This window comes from Oncorhynchus clarkii, chromosome 28, assembly GCF_045791955.1.
Source record: "Oncorhynchus clarkii lewisi isolate Uvic-CL-2024 chromosome 28, UVic_Ocla_1.0, whole genome shotgun sequence".
Lineage (NCBI taxonomy): Eukaryota > Metazoa > Chordata > Actinopteri > Salmoniformes > Salmonidae > Oncorhynchus > Oncorhynchus clarkii.
The window spans coordinates 33,954,523-33,981,710 of NC_092174.1; the positions used below are offsets into that span (position 1 = coordinate 33,954,523).

A 27,188-nucleotide genomic window follows, 5' to 3' on the forward strand; every position below is an offset into this window, starting at 1 on the left:
AATTTATCTTGTTTTAGAGGCAGCTCTGCAGTGGTCACTAGCTGGCACAGCCAAAGTCACAACATTTGAACCCTAACCACATTGCTAACCCTAAAGCCTAACCCTAAACTGAAACGAAAAATATATTTTTGTTTTCATGAATTTTTACACCCAGTTCTGCCTCCAGGACAAGACTCGCGACAATACATTTCAACCTGCTACATTTCTCCCTCTATCCTTTTCTGTGTCAAACACAAGGAAAGCTTTGAAGATAGTTTATTGGTTATTTTATAGATCTATTGATAACAGTTGAAGCAGTTGAAAACTTATACACTCACAGATACACATAACACACAGTTACAATAGGTTTCCATAGGATATCTGATTTCTGAACCGCGGTTCCCACGAGACACCTTACCTTCTCGTAGTACTTGACCTCGTACTCAAGGATGACCCCGTTGGGCCGGTCGGGCTGTTGCCATGCCAACGACACATCGTGCCTGGTGACATCACTGGCCTGGATGGAAGTGACTGGGGAGGGAGCTGTGAGTGAGAGAGGAGAGAAAGAGGGGTACACAAGTTGAAGGATGAACACTTCTTAACAACCGCCTGCTTAACCCGGAATCCAGCCGCACCAATGTATCGGAGGAAACACTGTTCAACCGCCTGCAGGCACCCGGCCCTCCACAAGGAGTCACTAGAGCGCGATGAGCCAAGTAAAGCCCCCCCCGGCCAAACCCGGACAATGCTGGGCCAATTATGTGCCGCCCTATGGGACTCCTGATCACGGCCGGTTGTGATACAGCCTGGGATCAAACCTAGGTCTGTAGCGAAGCCTCTAGCTCTGCGATGTAGTGCCTTAGACCGCTGCATCACTCAGGAGGCCCATGGCTTCTACATTCTATTGAACAGTCTTGAATTAATGCATAACAAATGCATAGAAAAATGCTTCAAGCTACAGGCTTGACAGGAAAGAACCGCATCACTTAATATTGGATGGAAATCACAACGACCCAATTCACCACAGCGGAGTCCTGGATGACATGGCACCTTTGTCTAGGAAACAGGTTGCGGCCTGTCTCACCTCTTTTCATCCTGTCTTTCTATCACTATCATTGTCTGTCCCCTCCTCGGAGTGTGGTGTCAGGAAAACAACCTCACACTCAACGTCAACAAAACTAAGGAGATGATTGTGGACTTTCTATCCCTCTAATATAGTCTCCCCACCCCCCCCCATGTCCCAGTATTATTGTGGTAATCACTCTGGCAAACTGACCTTCAGGAGAAGAGAGTTATGTCACTGGTCTATGTGACTCTCTGGATTTATGATACTGACTCATAAAGAGAAAATTGTTATTTCAGAGTGTATGATTATTGACCGACTCTGGTTAGTTCTCATACTACTCATTTATTTTATTTTATTCATTTAACCTTTATTTAACTAGGCAAGTCAGTTAAGAACAAATTCTTATTTTCTTATAGCACCCAGTAGGTGACAATATACTACACAAAAAGACAACACACTTCCATCAGGCAGTTAAAGTAGGTGTGTCTACCACTATCTGTGACTCAAAGACAATTTACATTTAACATTACACAAAAAATACTAGATGAAATGTCAGAATAATGGTAGAGAGAATGATTTATTTCAGCTTTTATTTATTTCATTACATTCCCAGTGGGTCAGAAGTTTACATACACTCAATTAGTATTTGGTAGTATTGCCTTTAAATTATTTAACTTGGGTCAAACATTTCAGGTAGCCTTCCACAAGCTTTCCACAATAAGTTGGGTGAAATTTGGCCCATTCCTCCTGACAGAGCTGGTGTAACTGAGTCAGGTTTGTAGGCCTCCTTGATCGCACACTCTTTCTCAGTTCGGTCCACACATTTTCTATGGGACTGAGGTCAGGGCTTTATGATGGACACTCCAATACCTTGACTTTGTTGTCCTTAAGTCATTTTGTCACAACTTTGGAAGTACGCTTGGGGTCATTGTCCATTTGGAAGACCCATTTGCGACCAAGATTTAACTTCCTGACTAATGTCTTGAGATGTTGCTTCAATAAATCCACATAATTTCCCTTCCTCATGAAGCCATCTATTTTGTGAAGTGCACCAGTCCCTCCTGCAGCAAAGCAGCCCCACAACATGATGCTGCCACCTCTGTGCTTCACATTTGGGATGGTGTTCTTCGTCTTGCAAGCATCCCGCTTTTTCCTCCAAACATAACGATGATCATTATGGCCAAACAGTTCTATTTTTGTTTCATCAGACCAGAGGACATTTCTCTAAAAAGTACGATCTTCGTTCCCATCTGCATTTACAAACCATAGTCTGGCTTTTTTTATGTATATTTTGGAGCAGTGGCTTCGTCCTTGCTGAGCGGCCTTTCAGGTTATGTCGATATAGGACTCGTTTTACTGTGGATATAGATACTTTTGTACCAGTTTCCTCCAGCATCTTCACAAGATCCTTTGCTGTTGTTCTGGGATTGATTTGCACTTCTCGCACCAAAGTACGTTCATCTCTAGGAGAGAGAGAACACGTCACCTTCCTGAATTGTATAACAGCTGCGTGGTTTCATGGTGTTTATACTTGCACACTATTGTTTGTACAGATGAACGTGGTATCTTCAGGCATTTGGAAATTGCTCCCAAGGATGAACCAGACTTGAGGAGGTCTCCAATTTTTTTTCTGAGTTCTTGGCTGATTTATTTTAATTTTCCCATGATGTCAAGCAAAGAGGCACTGAGTTTGAAAGTAGGCCTTGAAACACATTCACAGGTACACCTCTAATTGACTCAAATGATGCCAATTAGCCTATCAGAAGCATCTAAAGCCATTAAATAATTTTCTGTAATTTTCCAAGCTGTTTAAAGGCACAGTCAACTTAGTGTATGTAAACTGCTGACCCACTGGAATTGTGATACAGTGAATTATAAGTGAAATAATCTGTCTGTAAACAATTGTTGGAAAAATGACTTGTGTCATGCCAAAGTAGATGTCCTAACCGACTTGCCAAAACTATAGTTTGTTATTAACAAGAAATTTGTGGAGTGGCTGAAAAACAAGTTTTAATGACTCCAACCTAAGTGTATGTAAACTTCTGACTTCAACTGTATATATCATTTGGCTGTATGTGTAACGGCTCTCGTTGGTAGAAGGAAGAGTGGACCAAAGCGCAGCGTGGAAAGTGTTCATGATACTTTATTCAAAAACACTCAAACAAAAATAACAAACGCGAAAACGAAAGTGCACAGTTTTGTTAGGTACAGACACTAAACAGAAAACAAGATCCCACAAAACCCAAAAGGAAAATGACAACTTATATGTGATCCAACTTATATGTGAACCACACTCGGCCAAAACAAAGAAACAGAAAACAGGCTTTCCCACCCGAGTCACACCCTGACCGCACTACATTAGTACATGACAAAACAGCTCGCTGAATCAAGCATGATGGTCTTGTAAGTATAATAGCAAAGCTTGTTATCATATGATTAAAAAAGCTTGAAAAGGTAGTGGAATGGGATTAGTGTGATGTGGGAAGAATCCAATACTTTACCTTGTGTGTGGTACAAATCACATTATTGTGGGAGCACCTCATCTAAGAGTATGAATTAGGCTGTTTGAGAAGGTTTGAATTCTAAGCAACCTGCCTCCACACAGTTTGAAGTACAATACCAACTTAGCTTCTTTAGTAGGTCAAATCTGTGTGCTGGAAAACCTTGGTAGAGCATGGGTGAAGTAGGCATTGTGGTGCTGGAAAACCTTGGTAGAGCATGGGTGAAGTAGGCATTGTGGTGCTGGAAAACCTTGGTAGAGCATGGGTGAAGTAGGCATTGTGGTGCTGGAAAACCTTGGTAGAGCATGGGTGAAGTAGGCATTGTGGTGCTGGGAAACCTTGGTAGAGCATGGGTGAAGTAGGCATTGTGGTGCTGGAAAACCTTGGTAGAACATGGGTGAAGTAGGCATTGTGGTGCTGGAAAACCTTGGTAGAACATGGGTGAAGTAGGCATTGTGATGCTGGAAAACCTTGGTAGAGCATGGGTGGAGTAGGCATTGTGGTGCTGGAAAACCTTGGTAGAGCATGGGTGAAGTAGGCATTGTGGTGCTGGAAAACCTTGGTAGAGCATGGGTGAAGTAGGCATTGTGGTGCTGGAAAACCTTGGTAGAGCATGGGTGAAGTAGGCATTGTGGTGCTGGAAAACCTTGGTAGAGCATGGGTGAAGTAGGCATTGTGGTGCTGGAAAACCTTGGTAGAGCATGGGTGGAGTAGGCATTGTGGTGCTGGAAAACCTTGGTAGAGCATGGGTGAATAGGCATTGTGGTGCTGGAAAACCTTGGTAGAGCATGGGTGGAGTAGGCATTGTGGTGCTGGAAAACCTTGGTAGAGCATGGGTGATGGGTGGAGTAGGCATTGTGGTGCTGGAAAACCTTGGTAGAGCATGGGTGAAGTAGGCATTGTGGTGCTGGAAAACCTTGGTAGAGCATGGGTGAAGTAGGCATTGTGGTGCTGGAAAACCTTGGTAGAACTAGGGTGAAGTAGGCATTGTGGTGCTGGGGACAAGACAGGTTGTCCAGTGTTTTAGTCGACTGATAATAAGTCACACTAACAAAGGATGCATCCTCTTTCTATCTCTCACACTGTTTACTGAGTTTGTAGCAGAAATAAAGTATTCTTCACTCAGCATTTTCGCACGCACGCACGCACACACGCACGCACGCACACACGCACGCACGCACGCACGCACGCACGCACACACAGACAGACAGACAGAGGCGCAATAGACAAGTATTGCGTTACCGAGGCATCTAAACATCAACCTAAACCAATTACATGACGACTCCACTGTGGTATTATGTTTATGTCACTGAGACAAGTCACTCCTTGAGAGAGGGGACAAACACTAAATCCAATTAAACCAACCCGCTTCAGAAACTCTCAAACAGACATGGAATAAACACAGTCCTGCTTGGCCCCTTAAAACACACATACACTCTCCCTCCACTTACTTCTAAACTCTCTCACACACACACAAACTCACCGGCCTGGTTGGTGGTGAGAGTGACAGACACACTCTCTCTTGCCCCTGCAGTGTGGCCTTGGGAAACTCCGTTGCGGGCGCCGATTGTGAAGGTGTAGCGTGTGTGTGCCTGCAGCTCACTCACACACACTCTGGTGGCCCCCAGGCCGCTCTGCTGGGGGGAGAAGAGGACGTCTGGGCCGCAGGGTAGGCAGAGCTGGGTCCCAAGAGGCCCGTCAGGACCCCCAAGGCTACCAGCCTCTCCAAGTTCACTCCCAGACGAACTGCCAATCTGAGTTTGATTCCCGGTTTGACTCCCAGGGTAACTCTCAGGACCGTGGCAGAGCAGGCAGTCCACACTGTATCTGATGTCAGTTCTCCCTCCAAGCCTGAGGGGGGCGCTCCACTCTAGAACCACTGATGTCTCGTTGACCTCTGAGATCAGCTGCTGTGGAGCAGAGGGGGGTTCTGGGATAAATAGGACAGGTAGGTTGAGTTAGAAATTATATTGTGGCAATGGTTACATACAGTGCCTTGCAAAAGTATTCACCCCCTTTGGCGGTTTTACTCTTTCGTTGCATTACAACCTGTAACTTAAATGGATTTTTATTGAAATAGTCCAAATTGGTGAAGTGAAAAAAATACGTGTTTCATAAAATTGTATATAAATATATACACACACACACACACCTGTTCTGAAAGGCCCATGGAGTCTTATACACCACTAAGCAAGGGGCACCACCAAGCAAGCGACACCATGAAGACCAAGGAGCTCTCCAAACAGGTCAGGAACAAAGTTGTGGAGAAGTACAGATCAGGGTTGGGTTATAAAAAAATATCCGAAACTTTGAACATCCCCGGAAGCACCATTAAATCCATTTTTAAAAAATGGAAAGAATGGCACCACAACAAACCTGCCAAGAGAGGGCCGCCCACCAAAACTCACGGACCAGGCAAGGAGGGCATTAATCAGAGAGGCAACAAATGATGATAACCCTGAAGGAGCTGCAAAGCTCCACAGCAGAGATTGGAGTGTCTGTCCATAGGACCACTTTAAGCCATACACTCCAAAGAGCTGGGCTTTACAGAAGAGTGGCCAGAAAAAAGCCATTGCTTCAAGAAAGAAATAAGCAAACACATTTCGCCAAAAGGCATGTGGGAGACTCCCCAAACATATGGGAGAAGGTACTCTGGTTAGATGAGACTAAAATGTTGCTTTTTGGCCATCAAGGAAAACGCTATGTCTGGCGCAAACCCAACACCTCTCATCACCCTGAGAACACCATCCTCACAGTGAAGCATGGTGGTGGCAGCATCATGCTGTGGGGATGTTTTTCATCAGCAGGGACTGGGAAACTGGTCAGAATTAAAGGAATGATGGATGGCGCTAAATACAGGGATATTCTTGAGGGAAACCTATTTCAGTCTTCCAGAGATTTGAGACTGGGATGGAGGTTAACCATCCAGCAGGACAATGACCCTAAGCATACTGCTAAAGCAACACTCGAGTGGTTTAAAGGGGAAACATTTAAATGTCTTGGAATGGCCTAGTCAAAGCCCAGACCTCAATCCAATTGAGAATCTGTGGTATGACTTAAAGATTGCTGTACACTAGCAGAACCCATCCAACTTGAAGGACCTGGAGCAGTTTTGCCTTGAAGAAAGGGCAAAAATCCCAGTGGCTAGATTTGCCAAGCTTACGGAGACATACCCCAAGAGACTTGCAGCTGTAATTGCTGCTAAAGGTGGCTCTACAAAGTATTGACTTTGGGGGGTGAATAGTTATGCATGCGCAAGTTCTGTTTTTTTGTCTTATTTCTTGTTTGTTTGTAAAAAATATTCTGCATCTTCAAAGTGGTTGGCATGTTGTGTAAATCAAATGATACAAACTCCCCCAAAAGATATTTTAATTGCAGGTTGTAAGGCAACAAAATAGGAAAAATGCAAAGGGGTGTGAATACTTCGCAAGCCACTGTACGTTCCATTTTGGTACTTATTGTTGTTCTGTTGTGTGTTCTATGTGTTTTCTCAGGCTGACTTGGTGAACCATGTGCTGTATATAGGCATAATTAAGTTTATGACAAACAGACCAAGGTCTCAGTCAGAACATATTTACTGAGAGAGAGAGAGACAGAGAGAGAGATATGTTACTGAGGACTATTCATCCCACTCAGGACATGGTGTATTACTCTTAAGTCATTGGATCAGTATAATGGGTGGCGTGAGAGGAGAGAGACAGGCGTGAGAGGAGAGAGACAGGCGTGAGAGGAGAGAGACAGGCGTGAGAGGAGAGAGACAGGCGTGAGAGGAGAGAGACAGAGGGAGGCGTGAGAGGAGAGAGACAGTCGTGAGAGGAGAGAGACAGTCGTGAGAGGAGAGAGACAGTCGTGAGAGGAGAGAGACAGGCGTGAGAGGAGAGAGACAGGCGTGAGAGGAGAGAGACAGGCGTGAGAGGAGAGAGACAGAGGGAGGCGTGAGAGGAGAGAGAGAGGGAGGCATGAGAGGAGAGAGACAGAGGAAGGCGTGAGACGAGAGAGACAGGCGTGAGAGGAGAGAGACAGAGGGATACGTGAGAGGAGAGAGACAGAGGGATGCGTGAGAGGAGAGACAGAGGGAGGCGTGAGAGGAGAGACAGAGGAAGGCGTGAGAGGAGAGAGACAGAGGGAGGCGTGAGAGGAGAGAGACAGGCGTGAGAGTAGAGAGACAGGCATGAGAGGAGAGAGACAGGCGTGAGAGGAGAGAGACAGAGGGAGGCGAGAGAGGAGAGAGACAGAGGGAGGCGTGAGAGGAGAGACAGAGGGAGGCGTGAGAGGAGAGAGACAGAGGGATGCGTGAGAGGAGAGACAGAGGGAGGCGTGAGAGGAGAGACAGAGGGAGGCGTGAGAGGAGAGACAGAGGGAGGCGTGAGAGGAGAGAGACAGACAGGCGTGAGAGGAGAGACAGAGAGACAGGCGTGAGAGGAGAGAGAGAGACAGGCGTGAGAGGAGAGACAGAGGGAGGCATGAGAGGAGAGAGACAGAGGGAGGCGTGAGAGGAGAGAGACAGAGGGAGGCGTGAGAGGAGAGAGACAGAGGGAGGCGTGAGAGGAGAGAGACAGAGGGAGGCGTGAGAGGAGAGAGAGAGAGGGAGGCGTGAGAGGAGAGAGACAGAGGGAGGCGTGAGAGGAGAGAGACAGAGGGAGGCGTGAGAGGAGAGAGACAGAGGGAGGCGTGAGAGGAGAGAGACAGAGGGAGGCATGAGAGGAGAGAGACAGAGGGAGGCGTGAGAGGAGAGAGACAGGCGTGAGAGGAGAGAGACAGAGGGAGGCGTGAGAGGAGAGAGACAGGCGTGAGAGGAGAGAGACAGGCATGAGAGGAGAGAGACAGAGGGAGGTGTGAGAGGAGAGAGACAGGCGTGAGAGGAGAGAGACAGGCGTGAGAGGAGAGAGACAGAGGGAGGCGTGAGAGGAGAGAGACAGGCGTGAGAGGAGAGAGACAGAGGGATGCGTGAGAGGAGAGAGACAGAGGGAGGCGTGAGAGAGAGAATGAGGAGAAATAAAGGAGTAAGTAGAAAAGAGAGGAGAAATAGTTTGAGATACCCCTATGGGGAAATACAGTGTGTGAGATACCCCTATGGGGAAATACAGTGTGTGAGATACCCCTATGGGGAAATACAGTGTGTGAGATACCCCTATGGGGAAATACAGTGCGTGAGATACCCCTATGGGGAAATACAGTGCGTGAGATACCCCTATGGGGAAATACAGTGTGTGAGATACCCCTATGGGGAAATACAGTGTGTGTGCGTTCATGTGTTCTTACGTGTGCAGGGCATAGATGCAGGGTCCGTCTCAGAGCGGTAGTATCCTGGGTTGCAGTCACAGACAGTAGCCCCTGCTTTCTTTGAGTGACTGTGTGGAGGACACTCAGAACATGCTCCGTCTGTAGACACAGCTCTGTAGAAACCCACCTTACATGCTGCAGAGAGACAGATTCAATGACTTGTCATTCCATCAACACATGCATTGACATACTACTTAGTTTGACACAACCCTCATGGTGTGTGAGAAAAGTGGGGGTAACAGTGTGTTGTGTGTGTGTGTGTGTGTGTGTGTGTGTGTGTGTGTGTGTGTGTGTCTGTGTGTGTTGGGGGGTGATGACAGAATGACACACTCATCAGCATAGGAAGTATTCCTATGGTCCCTGTAATTACTCTGTAATTATCTCTGTAATTACCTCTAATACTCTCTCTTTCTCTCTAATGCTCTCTCTTTCTAATGCACTCTCTTTCTCGCTAATGCTCTCTATCTCTCAAATGCCCTCTCTCTCCAATGCCCTCTCTCTCCAATGCCCTCTCTCTCCAATGCCCTCTCTCTCCAATGCCCTCTCTCTCCAATGCTCTCTCTCTCCGATGCTCTCTCTCTCCAATGCTCTCTCTCTCCAATGCTCTCTCTCTCCAATGCTCTCTCTCTCCAATGCTCTCTCTCTCTATCTCTCTAATGCTCTTTCTCTATCTCTCTAATGCTCTCGCTCTATCTCTCTAATGCTCTCGCTCGCTCCAATGCTCTCGCTCGCTCTAATGCTCTCGCTCTCTCTAATGCTCTCGCTCTCTCTAATGCTCTCGCTCTCTCTAATGCTCTCTCTCTTTCTCTAATGCTCTCTCTCTCTAATGCTCTCTCTCCTTCTCTCTAATGCTCTCTCTTATGATCTCTCTCTCTAATGCTCTCGCTCTATCTAATGCTCGCTCTCTCTAATGCTCTGTCTAATAATCTCTCTCCCTCTCTAATGCGCTCCCCCTCTAATGCGCTCTCTCTCTCTAATGCTCCCACTCTCTCTAATGCTCTCGCTCGCTCTAATGCTCTCGCTCGCTCTAATGCTCTCGCTCGTTCTAATGCTCTAATAACGCCCCCTCTCTAATGCCCCCTCTCTCTCTAATGCCCTCTGTGCTCTCTTTCTCTAATCCTCCCTTTCTTTCTAATGCTCTCTCTTTCTTTCTTTTGCTCTTTCTTTCTAATGCTCTCTCCCTCTCTTTCTAATACTCTCTCCCTCTCTTTCTAATGCTCTCTCTTGCTCTTTAATCATCTCTCTTTCTCCTCTCTAATGCTCTCCCTCTCTCTAATGCCCTCTATCGCTCTCTCATACCCCCTCCCTCCCTCTCTCTCTTTCTAATGCCCCTCTCACTCTCTAATGCCCTCTCTCTCTATATAATGCCCTCTCTCTTTCTAACGCCCCCTCTCTCTCTCTAATGCCCTCTCTCTCTCTCTCTCTCTAATGCCCTCTCCCTCTCTCTCTAATGCCATCTCTCTCTTTCACTAATGCTCTCGGTCTAATGCCCTCTCTCTAATGCTCTCTCCTTCTCTCTAATAATCTCTCTTTCTAATGCTCTCTCTATTTCTCTCCAATGCTCTCCCTCTTTCTTTCTCTCTAATAATCTCTTTCTAATGCCCTCTATTTCTCTCCATTGCTCGCTCTTCCTTTCTCTCTAATAATCGCTCTCTTATGCTCTCTCTCTAATGCCCTCTGGCTTTATTTCTCTCTAATGCTTTCTCTCTTTTTCTAATGCTCTCTCTCTAATGCTCTCTCACTAATGCTCTCTCTCTAATGCTCTCACTAATGCTCTTTCAAATTCAAGCTGCTTTATTGGCACGAAAAACATTGTGTCAATATTGCCAAAGCAACATTGTATACAATATACCTTGTAATAAAATAATATACAATGGTAGTAAATAATACACAATGATATACAAAAAGAACAGACATATTAGAAATGTAATAAATATAAAAAGCTAAACATGGAAAATGAAACTAACTTATAATTAAGTAACTGTCTCTTCACCATTACATCAGTACTACAACTACCATCATCATTACTACTACTACCACCACCACCATCACTGAACTGCTATCATTACCATCACCCTACTACCCATACCACTGCTATTTGGAATGATAAACAACAGTAATAATAGTAATAACAATAATACCAATAATACTAATAATAAGTAAGTTACTGTTTACTATGCAGATGTTATTATTCAGTGTCCCTCAGGCTATGGCAGGAAAATACATATTTGGCTGCAAGAGGAGCAATTGCTCCTACGCCCATGAGTATTTTTAGTTTTTAAATGTAGTCATTTCTGTGAAAAATGAATCTCTTGGTGAGGAATATTTCTCACCGTAAAGGAGAAAGTTAATCTCTGTTTCTACCTCCCCTGTCGTGCAGTGACCACATACACACTCCTCTTTGGGTAGTTATGTCTTTTTATGTCTGCCGGTTTCTATTGCCAATTGGTGGAAACAGCCTGTACTTGGTAAGGATCTGTCTCTGCTTCATATCTCTGAAAGAGTAGAGAAAATCAGCCAATGCATATTCTTTGTTTAGGGTCAGATAGCAATTTAGTCGGCTTTGGGATTTTGTTTGGTTTTTCCAATGTTGTAAATGAGTCCCTTGATTGGTTCATGATTTTGTTTATTTGAATTCTTTCTTTTGAAGCAGTGCTGTTGTCAGCTTGGTTGTTTAGGTTCAAGACCAGCTGACTAAAGGGCTCATTTCTGGGCTCAGCTCCTGGATTTGAAGTGCTTTAAATTGCAGACTTGAATTTGGATGTAACCAAATTTTGAAGGATCTTTTGAGAATTTTCATTACCACTGGAAAGCGGCCCAGTTCTGCCATACATGCATTAGTTGGTGTATTTCTCTGGACTTGTAGAATTTTCCCGACAGAATTCTGCATGTAGGGCTTCAATTGGATGTTTGTCCCACATATTAAAGTCCAGTTTATTGATTGGCCCCCAAACCTCACTTCTGTAAAGAGCTATTGGTAGGATTACACTGTCAATTATTTTGGTCCAAATTCTAATTGGGATGTTGATATTGAATCATTTCATTTTTATTGCATAAAATTCTCTGCAGGCTTTTTCTTTGAGTGTATTCACTGCCATACTATTTATTTCACCTTTATTTCACCTTTATTTCACCAGGTCGGCTGGTTGAGAACAAGTTCTCATTTACAACTGCGACCTGGCCAAGATAAAGCAAAGCAGTGTGACACAGACAACACAAGAGTTACACATGGAGTAAACAATAAACAAGCCAATGACACAGTAGAACAAATAAAGTCTATATGCAGTGTGTGCAAAAGGCGTGAGGAGGTAGGCAATAAATAGGCCATAGGAGCGAATAGTTTCAATTTAGCAGATTAACACTGGAGTGATAAATGACCAGATGATGATGTGCAAGTAGAGATACTGGTGTGCAAAAGAGCAGAAAATTATGGACTATGTACAGCTGCAGCGATCAGTTAGCTGCTCAGATAGCTGATGTTTAAAGTTGGTGAGGGAAATAAAAGTCTCCAACTTCAGCGATTTTTGCAATTCGTTCCAGTCACTGGCAGGAGAAAACTGGAAGGAAAGGTGGCCAAATGAGGTGTTGGCTTTGGGGATGATCAGTGAGATATACCTGCTGGAACGTGTGCTACAGATGGGCGTTATCGTGACCAGTGAACTGAGATAAGGCGGAGCTTTACCTAGCATAGACGTATAGATGACCTGGAGCCAATGGGTCTGGTCACAAATATGTAGCGAGGGCCAGCCGACTAGGGCATACAGGTCACAGTGGTGGGTGGTATAAGGTGCTTTAGTAACAAAATGAATGGCACTGTGATAGACTGCATCCAGTTTGCTGAGTAGAGTGTTGGAAGCTATTTTGTCGATGACGTCGCCAAAGTCGAGGATCGGTAGGATGGTCAGTTTTACTAGGGTTTGGCGGCGTGAGTGAAGGAGGCTTTGTTGCGAAATATTTATATTTATAATTTCTATTTCTATAATTATATTTCTATTTGTGATTCTGACATCTGTTTATTTCGTTTTTTTAAATGTACTGCCAGGGCCCAATTATGGCAATATTGCTCTTGCTCAGGTTCTGTTGAAGACCTTCTTTGGTTGGTGATGGAAGTAGCAAATCATCAGCATATAGCAGGTATTTTACCTCTTGTGTCAAATAGTGTGAGTCCTGGGGCTGGAGAATGGTCCAACATGTCTGCTAATTCATTAAGATAAATGTTGAAAAGATTTGGACTCAAACTGCAGCCTTGTATCACACGTCGACGTGGTGATAATAATGATGTTCTTTGGTTTTAGATTTTTATTGCACACTTGTTTTCTGTGTACATACATTTTATTAAGTCATACACCTCACCACCAAGCCCACTTTGGAGAATTTTGTAAAAATGCCCTTCATGCCAAATAGGATTGAAAACTTTTTTAAAGTCAATAAAGCAAGCAAAGACTTTATTAGTTATTGTGTAAGGTGTACAGTGGGGAGAACAAGTATTTGATACACTGCCGATTTGCTACAGAAAACCAGTCCTGGCAACTGGACCTTTTTTGGAACACCATTCTTTTTGTCTTACTGAGATTCATATTTACAGATGGCATGCAAGTTTGTTATTAAGACACATGAAAGTTCACATGTTCCAGAAGGCATTTCTTCCAAAAAACACATTTTGATTCCTAATTTTTTTTAAACATTCAAATGGAGTGCAACATACGCTTAGTTTCCTGAAACGAGTCACATATGTGCTTACGGGACTCTTATCCAGGTTCATATCTCTGTAGGTGATGGCTTTGTTATGGAAGGTTTGGGAAACGCTTCCTTTTAGGTGGCTGTAGAATTGAACGACTCTTTTCTGGATTTTGATCATTAGCGGGTATCGGCCTAATTCTGCTCTGCATGCATTATTTGATGTTTTACATTGTACACAAAGGATGTTTTTGCAGAATTCTGGTGAGTGGACCCCAGATCTCACAACCATAAAGGACAATGGATTATATAACTGATTCAAGTGTTTTTTGCCAGATCCTAATTGAAGGCCCTTCTTGCCTTGTCTCTCAGATCGTTGACAGCTTTGTGGAAGGTACCTGTGGCTGTGATGTTTAGGCCGAGGTATGTATTGTTTTTTGTGTGCTCTAGGGCAACTCTAGACGGAATTTGTATTTGAGATCCTGGCAACTGGACCTTTTTTTGGAACACCATTATTTTTGTCTTACTGAGATTTACTGTCAGGGCCCAGGTCTGACAGAATCTGTGCAGAAGATCTAGGTGCTGCTGTAGACCCTCATTGGTTGGGGACAGAAACACCTGATCATTAGCAAACAGTATTCATTTGACTTCAGATTCTAGTAGGGTGAGGTCGGGTGCTGCAGACTGTTCTAGTACCCTCGCCATTTCGTTGATTTATATGTTGAATAAGGTGGCTGCATCCCTGTCTCACCCCACAACCCTGGGGAAAGAAATTTGTTTTTTGCCAATTCTAACCGCACACTTGTTGTTTGTGTACATGGATTTTATATTGTCGTATGTTTTTCCCCCAACACCACTTTCCATTAATTTGTATAGCAGACCATGCCAAATTGAGTCAACAAAAGCATGAGAAGACGTTGCATTTGTTTTGGTTTGTTTGTTTGTCAGTTAGGGTGTGCAGGATGAATACGTGGTCTATCGTACGGTAAAATTAATTTGACATTTGCTCAGTACAGTGGTTCCTCCTTTAAAAGTTGCGAGATTGCACCGCGGGACTTAGAGGTACCCAGCGTCACGGCTTCATTGCTCCAGACCACCACAAGGGGGAGTTAGAGCACTCATTATGCATTTGGGTCCCAAGGTTTTTATATGACCAATCATATCGAGTGGTTCCAATGACGAATTTGATACGAGCCACCCGTCCCTGGTGACTTTCTTCAGCAAAGATGGCTGACAAAACATTACGGTGGAAGCAAATGTAAGTAATTATAACGTCATAACGAGTCAAGCAAAAAATGTACACTTGAGAGGAATACGTTAGTTGACGTAGAGACAGATGATTGTGCATATTTTTGTCATAAAGTTAATTTATGAAAATCGCTATTTATCAAGTTAGCTGACTAGCTAATATTAGCAAGCTAGCTAGCTGGTGTTATTACATGAGTATGACATTGCAATTCATGTTGTTAAATGTTTTAGTGACTCCTGAGAAAACCAGCAACAGTGGGAAACAGTGGATGTAAAGAATCTAGCTAGCTAAAGCATTTAATGCAAATTGAATGTACAATTGTGTAAGCTTGCCTTTACGTGCAATGTAGTATAAGTAGCATAGCTAGCTAACTATTTACTTGCTTATTGTGTAGTGGAGGATAAAAATAACTGTATGCCTATGGGATGTGCAGTATTACGCAACTTTTAAAGGAGGAACCAATGTACATTGTTTTCACTGAGGAAATGTACAAGTTTGATGTTATTGATAATGCAGAGGATTTTCCCAAGGTTGCTTTTGACGCATATCCCAAGGTAGTTATTGTGGTCAAATTTGTCTCCACTTTTGTGGATTGGGGTGATCAGTCCACTCTCTCTCAAACACAAGGGAATGCTTTAAAGATTATTGTTTTTTATAGCTCAATTAAGCACTGATAGCATAAAAACACGCACACACATGTGTGAGGGGTGGCGAGTCCTCTTCTGGCTGTGCCGGGTGGAGATTATAAGAGTGCATCAAATTAAATGATATTGGTGGCATACACATATTTATCTGATGCTATTGCAGGTTTAGTGAAATACTTGTGTTCCTGGCTCCAAAAGTGCAGTAATATCTAACAAAAAGGTCCATTAAAGCCGGCTCGTTCCTCAAGATATTCAAACGTTCATAGATGACCAGCAGGGTTCAATAATAATCACAGTGGCTATAGAGGGTGCAACAGGTCAGCACCTCAGGAGTAAATGTCAGTTAGCTTTTCAAAGCGGAGAATTCAGAGGTTGAGAAAGCAGGTATGGTAGAGAGAGAGGGGGAGAGAGTTTATGGCTGCACATCCCTTTCTTATTCTCTCCCTCTTCATTCTCTCTCCCTCTCTTTCAGTCACCTGCCCTCTGTTTAATGTGGAGAAGAGGGAGGAGGGCAGGGTGGGATGGAGACAAAGCCAGCTCACAGCATTGTGTCCTGTCTTCCTGCTACACCTCAATAGCTCACAGTGTGCCAAAATGTATGCCAGTATGGTTGTGCATGTGTGTGAGTATGTGAGCGACAGAGACTGTGTGTGTGTGAGAGAGTAAGTGTGTGTTTATTTTTTTTCATGTCAATGGCAGGTCAGGTATCGTGTGTCTCCTTGATTGACAGCTCCGGGGTCATCCATCAGACTCAGAGAGACAGGAGACCCGCCCCCTGATAAGATCCTGCAGGGCAGGAATGCACACAGTGACAGAGGAGGAAGGACAGTAGATACACACTGTAAACAGTCAGTTTCTTGGCTTTTGTATCCAATGTCCTGATGAGAGCAGTTGAAGCTGCCAGCCAAGCAGGTAGGGGGGAGACAACCAGGCCTCCAGTATCCGGTCTGGAGTGTGAAGTCATGAGCTCTGCTGGTCAGCTACTGTGTTGCAACCTAGCTAGGCCAAAAGCCCTGGTCTGCACTAGAAAGCCTAAATAAATTGCCATCGGCAGATTTTTTTAGATGTTGTTTTGGGCTTTAAAATTAGTTTATAATCAAGTTCGATCCCCAACTGATGGAGGAAGGTGAATTATGTTAAAGTTCCCTACAAAATGTGATATTTAATTAAATAGTGATGCGTTCTAACTACTAGATATTTTATTAAATAGTGATGCGTTCTAACTACTAGATATTTTATTAAATAGTGATGCGTTCTAACTACTAGATATTTTATTAAATAGTGATGCGTTCTAACTACTAGATATTTTATTAAATAGTGATGCGTTCTAACTACTAGATATTTAATTAAATAGTGATCCGTTCGAATTTCTACATTTGTCTTCACACAGGACCACGTGCTGACACAGACCAATCATGGGCCGGCAGGCTATGAGAAGGCTCGCGCACTCAGGCAGGATGAAAAGGACTACATCAACCATGATGTACCATACAGCCACTTTCACCATGATCCTTAGCGATTTTATGGTGCCAATCAGCCCCATTCAGCAATATGACATGCTTCAAACTGACGTCAGCGCTATCACTATCTACTAGTTTTAATGTCTATGGAGACAAGTCACGTGTGTGTATGTGTGTGTGAAGGCGGAGTGAGGTAGAGTGAGTAAATGAGTGTAGAAATCTTTATTTCTGCTATGAACTCAGTAAGCTGTGAGAGAGCGAGAGAAAGAAGGGAATCATTGTTGCAGGGGGATTTTGACATGCTAATATTCTCACTGTCGGTTCCAACCGCCCCTCTCCCAGCCTGAGCCCCCCCCCCCCCCCCACACACACTAAAAGCTGTGAGAATGTGAAACTAAATCCACCTAAACTAGTATATTACTAGCATGTTTGGTCGACTGATGGAGGAAGGAGAGATGAATTCTGGAGTGTCAACACCTATTCAGTGACAGATGCATCAGTGTAACAGTGTGTACGTGTGTGTGTGTTTGTGGACGTGTTTAACTATTCTTGTGGGGGCCAGGAGTCCCTACAAGAATAGTAAACAAACAAACATTTGACCAACTGAGGACATTTTGTTAGTCCCTACAAGGTCAAATGCTATTTCTAGGTGGTTTAGGGTTAAGGTTAATATTAGTGTTAGAATTACGTTAAGGGTCAGGGTTAGGAGCTAGGGTTAGGGATAGGAGCTAGCATTAGGCTTATGTTTTTGGGTTAAGGTAAGAGTACGGGTTAGGTTTAGGGAAAATAGGATTTTGAATGGGACTGAATTGTGTGTCTCCACAAGGTGTGTGTGCGTGCATGTGTGTACGTACATGTGTGAGTACATTGTGTGTGAGTACATTGTGTGTGTGTGTGTGCATGTGTGTACGTACATGTGTGAGTACATTGTGTGTGGCTGTGTGTGTGTGTGTGTGTGTTGGTGAGGAAGGATCTAATCCTGGTTTAGGTAGGCCTGACACACAGACATCTCACTCTCTCAGAGTAGTCATATACAGTATAATATCCAACCCAGATGTCCTGTTGTGTTTAACTACACCACTCACTGTGTGTCACTGCAGAGGTGTTGACAAACGTCTCCTTTGAGGATAATCATAGTTCATCTGGTTAGGAACTCTGGTTTAGTTCACAAGAGCTGCAGGCAGGTAGTAGCAGAATAGAACAGGGATTACTGAATCAGAGGAAGATTTAGGAGCTGTATTGTGTTACAGTTTACAAGAATACCTAGACCACAGAGCAGTGATTGGGACAGCCTTGGGTTTAACAATGAAAAACATCTCATTTTCCCCAGGTCAAACCCATAACTCCCTATGATGTCCATCCTGCCCTCATGTATCGCTCCATCTATCCATAACTCTGGTTCCCTCCCTCCATCCAGCACCAAGACAGCTGACACACTGGAACAGTCAGGGGCACTTCCGACTCAAGAAAGAGAAAATCTCAACCCTGCTACCACAACAATCCTTTCACCCAGCCACAGTGGGTGAATGCAAGCATTTACCAGGACTGTGCCTCAAAACCAAATACAGTGGGGCAAAAAAGTATTTAGTCAGCCACCAATTGTGCAAGTTCTCCCACTTAAAAAACACTTAAACTATGACAAAATGAGAAAAAAAATCCAGAAAATCACATTGTAGGATATTTAATTAATTAATTTGCAAATTATGGTGGAAAATAAGATTTTGGTCACCTACAAACAAGCAAGACTTCTGACTCTCACAGACCTGTAACTTCTTCATTAAGAGGCTCCTCTGTCCTCCACTCGTTACCTGTATTAATGGCACCTGTTTGAACTTGTTATCAGTATAAAAGACACCTGTCCACAACCTCAAACAGTCACACTCCAAACTCCACTATGGCCAAGACCAAAGAGCTGTCAAAGGACACCAGAAACAAAATTGTAGACCTGCACCAGGCTGGGAAGACTGAATCTGCAATAGCTAAGCAGCTTGGTTCGAAGAAATCAACTGTGGGAGCAATTATTAGGAAATGGAAGATGTACAAGACCACTGCTAATCTCCCTCGATCTGGGGCTCCACGCAAGATCTCACCCCGTGGGGTCAAAATTATCACAAGAACGGTGAGCAAAAATCCCAGAACCACACAGGGGGACCTAGTGAATGACCTGCAGAGAGCTGGGACCAAAGTAACAAAGCCTACCATCAGTAACACACTACGCCGCCAGGGACTCAAATCCTGCAGTGCCAGACGTGTCCCCCTGCTTAAGCCAGTACATGTCCAGGCCCGTCTGAAGTTTGCTAGAGAGCATTTGGATGATCCAGAAGAAGATTGGGAGAATGTCATAATGTCAGATGAAACCAAAATATAACTTTTTGGTAAAAACTCAACTCGTCGTATTTGGAGGACAAAGAATGCTAAGTTGCATCCAAAGAAAACCATACCTACTGTGAAGCATGGGGGTGGAAACATCATGCTTTGGGGCTGTTTTTCTGCAAAGGGACCAGGACGACTGATCCGCGTAAAGGAAAGAATGAATGGGGCCATGTATCGTGAGATTTTGAGTGAAAACCTCCTTCCATCAGCAATGGCATTGAAGATGAAACGTGGCTGGGTCTTTCAGCATGACAATGATCCCAAACACACCGCCCGGGCAACGAAGGAGTGACTTCGTAAGAAGCATTTCAAGGTCCTGGAGTGGCCTAGCCAGTCTCCAGATCTCAACCCCATAGAACATCTTTGGAGGGGGTTGAAAGTCCGTGTTGCCCAGCAACAGCCCCAAAACATCACTGCTCTAGAGGAGATCTGCATGGAGGAATGGGCCAAAATACCAGCAACAGTGTGTGAAAACCTTGTGAAGACTTACAGAAAATGTTTGATATCTGTCATTGCCAACAAAGGGTATATAACAAAGTATTGAGATAAACTTTTGTTATTGACCAAATACTTATTTTCCACCATAATTTGCAAATAAATTCATTAAAACTAAATTCATCACTGACATCAATACAGAGTCTCTCAGAGCGTTCACAGTCAGCCCACTGACACCCTTATCAGATCACAGCAAAATCAGTCTACTTGAACAGAGAAATACTCAAATCATGAGGCATCAAAGCCAAAGAAACTGCATAATATTAAGAAATGTCATAGATGGAACAAAAATAGTGTAGAAACCCACCAAAAACAATTAGGCAACAACAAATTCAATCCCTTCAAGACAACTTCCTGGACAAAACGTTTCACTGTAATAGTGAGGTGTCTTAGAATAAACTACTAAAGACTTCCAGAACCCACTGGATTGTCCAATTACATTGAATGTAAAGGATAAACCTCCAACCCAAAAAGGCCGGTGGTGTTGATGGTATCCTCAATGAAATGATAAAATATATAGACCACAAATTCCAATTTGCTATGCTTAAACTCTTTAACATCATCCTCAGCTCTGGCATCTTCCACAATATTTGGAACCAAGGACACATGTGATCTCAATAACTACCATGGGATATGTGTCAACAGCAACTTTGGGAAAATTCTATGCATTAACAGCAGACTACAACAATACAAAAGCTAAGTTCTCATGCTTTGTTGATTTCAAAAAACCTTCCATAACAAAGCCATCACCTACAGAGATATGAACCTGGATAAGAGTCCCGTAAGCACATATGTGACTCGTTTCAGGAAACTAAGTGTATGTTGCACTCCATTTGAATGTAAACTTTTTTTAGAAATCAAAATGTTTTTTTTGGGAAGAAATGCCTTCTGGAACATGTGAACTTTCATGTGTCTTAATAACAAACTTGCATGCCATCTGTAAATACGAAGCAAATTGTTAAATTACGAGCCTAGTTGGTTTAGCCACAGAAAAGGACGGGAACCTTCAAGCAAGCCATGATTGGCTGAGAAAAATGGATGGGCTGGATATGCTGAGAGATGAGTTTGGATTGGTCTGCCATGTAGCACGCTTCTGTCTATAACATGAGCTGGTCAGTATGTGTAGGTAATCATTTGTAACGCAACTTTTTTTGAAAGATATCAAGTACTGTAGTAGAATTGCAAAAGTGTTGCTCTCCACTTTCTGGAGGACCGAGTTTTGAAAACAGTGGAATGCTCAGTGGAATTACAATATGATAGCTAAGGAGATGGAGAAAATTCAGGCGTTTGATTGCAAATATTAAGAGGGAGTCGAAAAGAGAACACACAGAAGACTATTGTATAAAACACCTGTCTTCAGATTACATCTTCAAACTAAGGGCAACCATGGTATCTGTGAATGAGAGGGAGGATGTATACAGGTAAAAATAGTCTAGCTAGCAACATTTTCAGATATTACACGTTTCTAATTTTGTCAGAAAGTCATTTTAATTTCAAGTTAAAACGTGCTGTTGGCTATCTGGCTAACCTTAGCTGGCTGTCTCGTTAGTTAATGTTATATGTATGTTCTGTGTAGTAATACTATTCGTATCTCAGAGCCATTTGCATTGCTAGTTATAGCTTAATGTTAGCTAGCTAACACTGAACCTTATTGGTTAGCTACCTGCAGATTCATGCAGGATAGTAACATTATGAGTTGGGATTATGTTTCATTGTTTAGCTAGCTACATGTCTAAACAAAAAGACTCCACTATGCAAGTAACCATTTCAATAGAATGTTCATGATGTCACTGCGACAACTGTCAATAGACATAGCTGGTAAATTCGCTCTGGCTATCAACTCCGATTTCAGACCACTCTTGTCTGAGTGTGCTAGAGCGCAGATTAACTGACCAATTTACGAACACTGAACACCCGTTGAATATGGCCGGTGTCAGTAAACGTTGGCAAAAAAGCGTAATAATTTTTTTGCTAGCTGCACAGTTACAGTTACCAACGCTCTGGATAACATAAAAACAGCCTAACTAGCTCTGATAGGACGAGTAAAATGGCCACAGTGAGGTGTTCTCTCATTTGTGACTGGAAGTAGCTAGCAAGCTAGCCAGTTAGAAAAAATAAAACCCCCACTCGGGTTTTTGATCAGCAGACCAAGCCTACCTCAATTACGAGATGACTAAAGGTTGCAGACCAAGTTTTTCTCCATTAGGGGAGGACAAAGGTTGTGGACCATTGCTGAATCTTTTAACCATACCACGTGGTTAAACTCTTAGACTATCGATACCGACAAAATAAGAACGAGTCTTTGATATTAATTACTAGTCTGCAGCTAGGAATTCGGTATCATTGAACGTGAAGAACGACAACCGCCGAAACATTCACTCTATTACGAAACGAATGAATGTCACTCTGAACTATCCACTATAACCACGACAGAGAGAGAGAGAGAGAGAGAGAGAGAGATAGATAGAGAGATAGCGAGAGAGAGAATTCTACAAAAAGAAACAAACTTTTCACCAGCGATCAAGATGACACACTGAGCGTAAATATATATATTGATTGCAATTGTTCCCGAATGAGTGAGCGTTCATGTGCAAGGGATTAGCATTTCAATTGTTATAATTATCACTCTGTAGTGACTTCTTAGTCGACCCCCACTTCCCTTTTGTCTAACAAGCCGCCATGCCGGTTCAGCCCACTGGGGCACATTCTCCTATCATTTCTTGTAACCATATTTACGCATTTCTGTGAATTACTTAGTAATAAATAAATGATTTAAGACAATTGATGTATGGATGACTCATAGTGAACACTGGGTTCGTGCAGATAACCAACAATTTACGACGTTTGGAATGAGACTAACGTGAGGTAAAGTAAATAATTAATTAATTTGAAGGCTAATTGATCAGATAAAATATTTGAAAAATTATTTTAGGAAATTATAACTTTGTAATCTGAATATTTTTCCTTGGTGCCCCGACTTCCTAGTTAATTACATTTACATGATTAATCAGTCTAATCGCGTAATACTAATTACAGAGAATCTTTGATAAAACTTATAAGTCTTCAGTTTAATGATAGTAAAGACACGACAAGTGTATGATAACATTTTCTAGCTCGGAGTCTCTACTTTTATCCAATGTAAAAAACAAATGTTGCTTCATAAGACCGAATCGAGCCGGTCGATCACATATGTGAGTCCCCTCTGTTCACAAACAGACCCCACAGAGCAACACAATTAGACCCAACCAAATCATGAAAACAAAAAGATAATTACTTGACACATTGGAAAGAAATAACGAAAAAACAGAGAAAACTATAATGTTATTTGGCCATAGAGAGTACACAGTGGCAGAATACCTGACCACTGTGACTGACCAAAAATTAAGGAAAGCTTTGACTATGTACAGTCTCAGTGAGCATAGTCTTGCTATTGAGAAAGGCCACCATAGGCAGACCTGGCTCTTAAGAGAAGACACGCTGTTGTGCACACTGCCCACAAAAATTTGATGAAAACTGAGCTGCACTTCCTGCCAAATATATGACCACATTAGAGACACCTATTTCCCAAAGATTACACAGACCCACAAAGAATTCCAAAACAAATACAATTTAGATAAACTCCCATATGTATTGGGTGAAATACCACCATCACAAAAGTGAGATTTGTGACCTGTTGCTACTAAAAAAGGGAACTAGTGAAGAACAAACACCATTGTAAATAAAACCCATATTTATGTTTATTTATTTTCCCTATCGTATTTGAACTATTTCTGCAGTTTGTAACACTGTATATCGACATAATATAACATTTGAAATATCTCTATTCCTTTGGAAGAGAGAGAGTACAGGGTTATGGAAACCAACACAGAAGTAGACACACAACTATGTAAAGCGTTGGATTAGCATTTTCTGGATTTGCATTTGTGTAAAAAAAAAAGAATATGTAAATTACAAAGATGACAGAAATTTAAGGGCACCTTTACTGTGAATGTTGCTTTTTCACTCTCCTCTTGTTCTCCCACCCCCTAACTCTATACATCTATCTCATCCCCATATCTCTCTCTTTCTCCTCTCTCACTAGACAGGTGATGATCATGTATTCAGGATTCTCCCACATAGAGAGAAGCATGCACACACACACACACAAACAGAGCTGAGTACCTGGACAAGTCCCACATCTGCTTATAATTATGACAGACGTGATGAGATGTCTACTGCAATTACACACTCAGTACGGCTATCTGCACCCACAATCTCTCTCTCTGTCCCACTCCAACTCACTCTCCATTTCTCTTCCACACATGCACAAATGCACGCATACACACACTTAGACAAGCATACACACAACCAAATGCCGAATGCTCTGTTGGGTGCTCTGAAGGTACATAGGAGTGAATTACAGCCATAATATCTCTCTGACATCTCTCTGACACTTGGACACATCTTACAAATTCACATCTCTCTCTCTCATACAGTGCATTCAGAAAGTATTCACACCCCTTGACCTTTTCATTATTTTGGTGTATAGGCCAGTGACTCCACAGGAGTAAAAATGTGCTTAACAAGTTAGATAATAAGTTGCATGGACTCACTCTGTGTGCAATAATAGTGCTTAACATGATTTTTGAATGACTACTAAAAAACACACTGAACACACTTTGGATGGTGTATAAATACACCCAGTCACAAAGGTATAGGCTTCCTTCCTAACTAAGTTGCTGGAAAGGAAGGAAACCACTTCACCATGAGGCCAATGGTGACTTTAAAACTGTTATAGAGTTTAATGGCTATGATAGGATAAAACTGAAGACGAAACAACATTGTAGTTGCTCCACAATAATAACCTAAACGACAGAGTGAAAAGAAGGAAGCCTGTACAGAATAAAAATATTCCAAAACATGCATACTGTTTGCAATAAGGCACTAAAGTAAAACTGCAATGAAATTAACTTCATGTCCTGATTACAAAGTGTTATGTTTGTGGAAAATCCAACACGTCACTGAGTACCACTCTTCATATTTTCACATGATGGTGGCTGCGTCATGTTATGGGTATGTTTGTTATCAGCAATTACTAAGGAGGTTTTTTTTATATAAAAAGTAACTGAATAGAGCTAAGCACAGGCAAAATCCTAGAGGAAAACCAGGTTCAGTCTGCTTTCCAACAGACACTGGGATATGAATTTGCCTTTCAGCATGACAATAACCTAATACACAAAGCAAATCTACACTGGAGTTGCTTACCAAAAAGACAGAGAATGTTCCTGAGTGTCCGAGTTACAATTTTGACTTAAATCTACTTGAACATCTATGGCAAGACCTGAAAATGGTAATCTAGCAATGATCAACAACCAACTTGACATAGCTGGAAGATTTGTGAATTTTGGGTAGATAGTTGACAACAACAAAAATACAATCACATCTAATTTAATCCCACTTTTTAACACAAGAAAAAGTGGAAAAAGTCAAGGGTTGGAAATACTTTCTGAAGGCACTGTACACACACACAAACACCACCCACACACTCACAGATACCACCCACAAATACACACAAAATTACCACTCACACATGCACAACCCACACAGACACCACCCACATACTCACATACAGTTGAAGTCGGAAGTTTACATACACTTAGGTTGGAGTCTTTAAAACTCGTTTTTCAACCACTCCACAAATTTCTTGTTAAACTATAGTTTTGTGCATGATACAAGTAATTTTTCCAACAGTTGTTTACAGACAGATTATTTAACTTATAATTCACTGTGTCACAATTCCAGTGGAGCAGAAGTTTACATACACTCAGTTGACTGTGCCTTTAAACAGCTTGGAAAAGTCCAGAAAATTACGTCATGGCTTTAGAAGCTTCTGATAGGCTAATTGACATAATTTGAGTCAATTGGAGGTGTACCTGTGGATGTATTTCAAGGCCTACTTTCAAACTCAGTGCCTCTTTGCTTGACATCATGGGAAAAGCCAAGACATCAGAATTGTTTTTGTAGACCTCCACAAGTCTGGTTCATCCTTGGGAGCAATTTCCAAATGCCTGAAGGTACCACATTCATCTGTACGAAAAATATTGCGCAAGTATAAACACCATGGGACCACGCAGCCATCTACCGCTCAGGAAGGAGATGCGTTCTGTCTCCTAGAGATGAAAATACTTGGTGCGAAAAGTGCTAATCAATCCCAGAACAGCAGCAAAGGACCTTGTGAAGATGCTGGAGGAAACAGGTACAAAAGTATCTATATCCACAGTAAAATGAGTCCTATATCGACATAACCTGAAAGGCTGCTCAGCAAGGAAGAATCCACTGTTCCAAAACCACCATAAAAAGCCAGACAACGGTTTGCAACTGCACATAGGGACAAAGATTGTACTTTTTGGAGAAATGTCCTCTGGTCTGATGAAACAAAAATAGAACTGTTTGGCCATAATGACCATTAATACGTTTAGAGGAAAAAGGGGGAGGCTTGCAAGCTGAAGAACACCATCCCAACCGTGAAGCACAGGGGTGGCAGCATCATGTTGTGGGGGTGTTTTGCTGCATGAGAGACTGGTGCACTTCACAAAATAGATGGCATCATGAGGACGGAGAATTATGTGGATATATTGAAGCAACATCTCAAGACAGTCAGGAAGTTAAAGCTTGGTCGCAAATGGGTCTTCCAAATGTACAATGACCCCCAAGCATACTTACAAAGTTGTGGCAAAATGGCTTAAGGACAACAAAGTCAAGGTATTGAGTGGCCATCACAAAGCCCTGACCTCAATCCCAAAGAACATTCTTGGGCAGAACTGAAAAAGCATGTGCGAGTAAGGAGGACTACATACCTGACTCAGTTACACCAGCTCTGTCAGGAGGAATGAGCCAAAATTCACCCAATTAATTGTGGGAAGCTTGTGGAAGGCTACCTGAAACATTTCACAGTCTTAAAATAAAGTGGTGATCCTAACTGACCTAAAACAGGGAAACTTTATTGCGATTAAATGTCAGGAATTGTGAATAACTGAGTTTAAATGTATTTGGCTAAGGTGTATGTAAACTTCTGACTACAAATGTATACCACCCACACATATTCACAGATTTTTTTTATATTTTTATTTCACCTTTATTTAACCAGGTCGGCCAGTTGAGAACAAGTTCTCATTTACAACTGCGACCTGGCCAAGATAAAGCAAAGCAGTGCGACACAAACACAGAGTTCCACATGGAATAAACAAACGTACAGTCAATAACACAATAGAAAAAAATCTATATACAGTGTGTGCAAATGAGGTAAGATTAAGGCAATAAATAGGCTGTAGTGGCAAAGCAATTACAATTTAGCAATTAACACTAGAGTGATAGATGTGCAGAAAATGAATATGCAAGTTGAGATAATGGGATGCAAAGGAGAAAAAAAGACAATATGGGGATGAGGTAGTTGGATGGGCTATTTACAGATGGGCTATGTAC

At 42.5% G+C, this 27,188-nt stretch overlaps 1 protein-coding gene across 2 annotated transcripts in view; it reads right to left on the bottom strand.

Annotated features, from left to right (window-relative positions):
- The window catches only part of LOC139386674 (ephrin type-A receptor 4-like), a 51,060-nt gene that overhangs the window by 9,465 nt on the left and 14,407 nt on the right, over nucleotides 1-27,188 (bottom strand). For both annotated transcript variants that reach the window (XM_071132464.1, XM_071132463.1), the window contains exons 5-8: nucleotides 8,809-8,964; nucleotides 5,345-5,476; nucleotides 5,030-5,269; nucleotides 398-522 (exon numbers count right to left, since the gene is read on the bottom strand). In XM_071132464.1, the coding sequence (XP_070988565.1) occupies nucleotides 398-522; nucleotides 5,030-5,269; nucleotides 5,345-5,476; nucleotides 8,809-8,964 (653 nt within the window). The remainder of the gene's footprint in view (nucleotides 1-397; nucleotides 523-5,029; nucleotides 5,270-5,344; nucleotides 5,477-8,808; nucleotides 8,965-27,188) is intronic.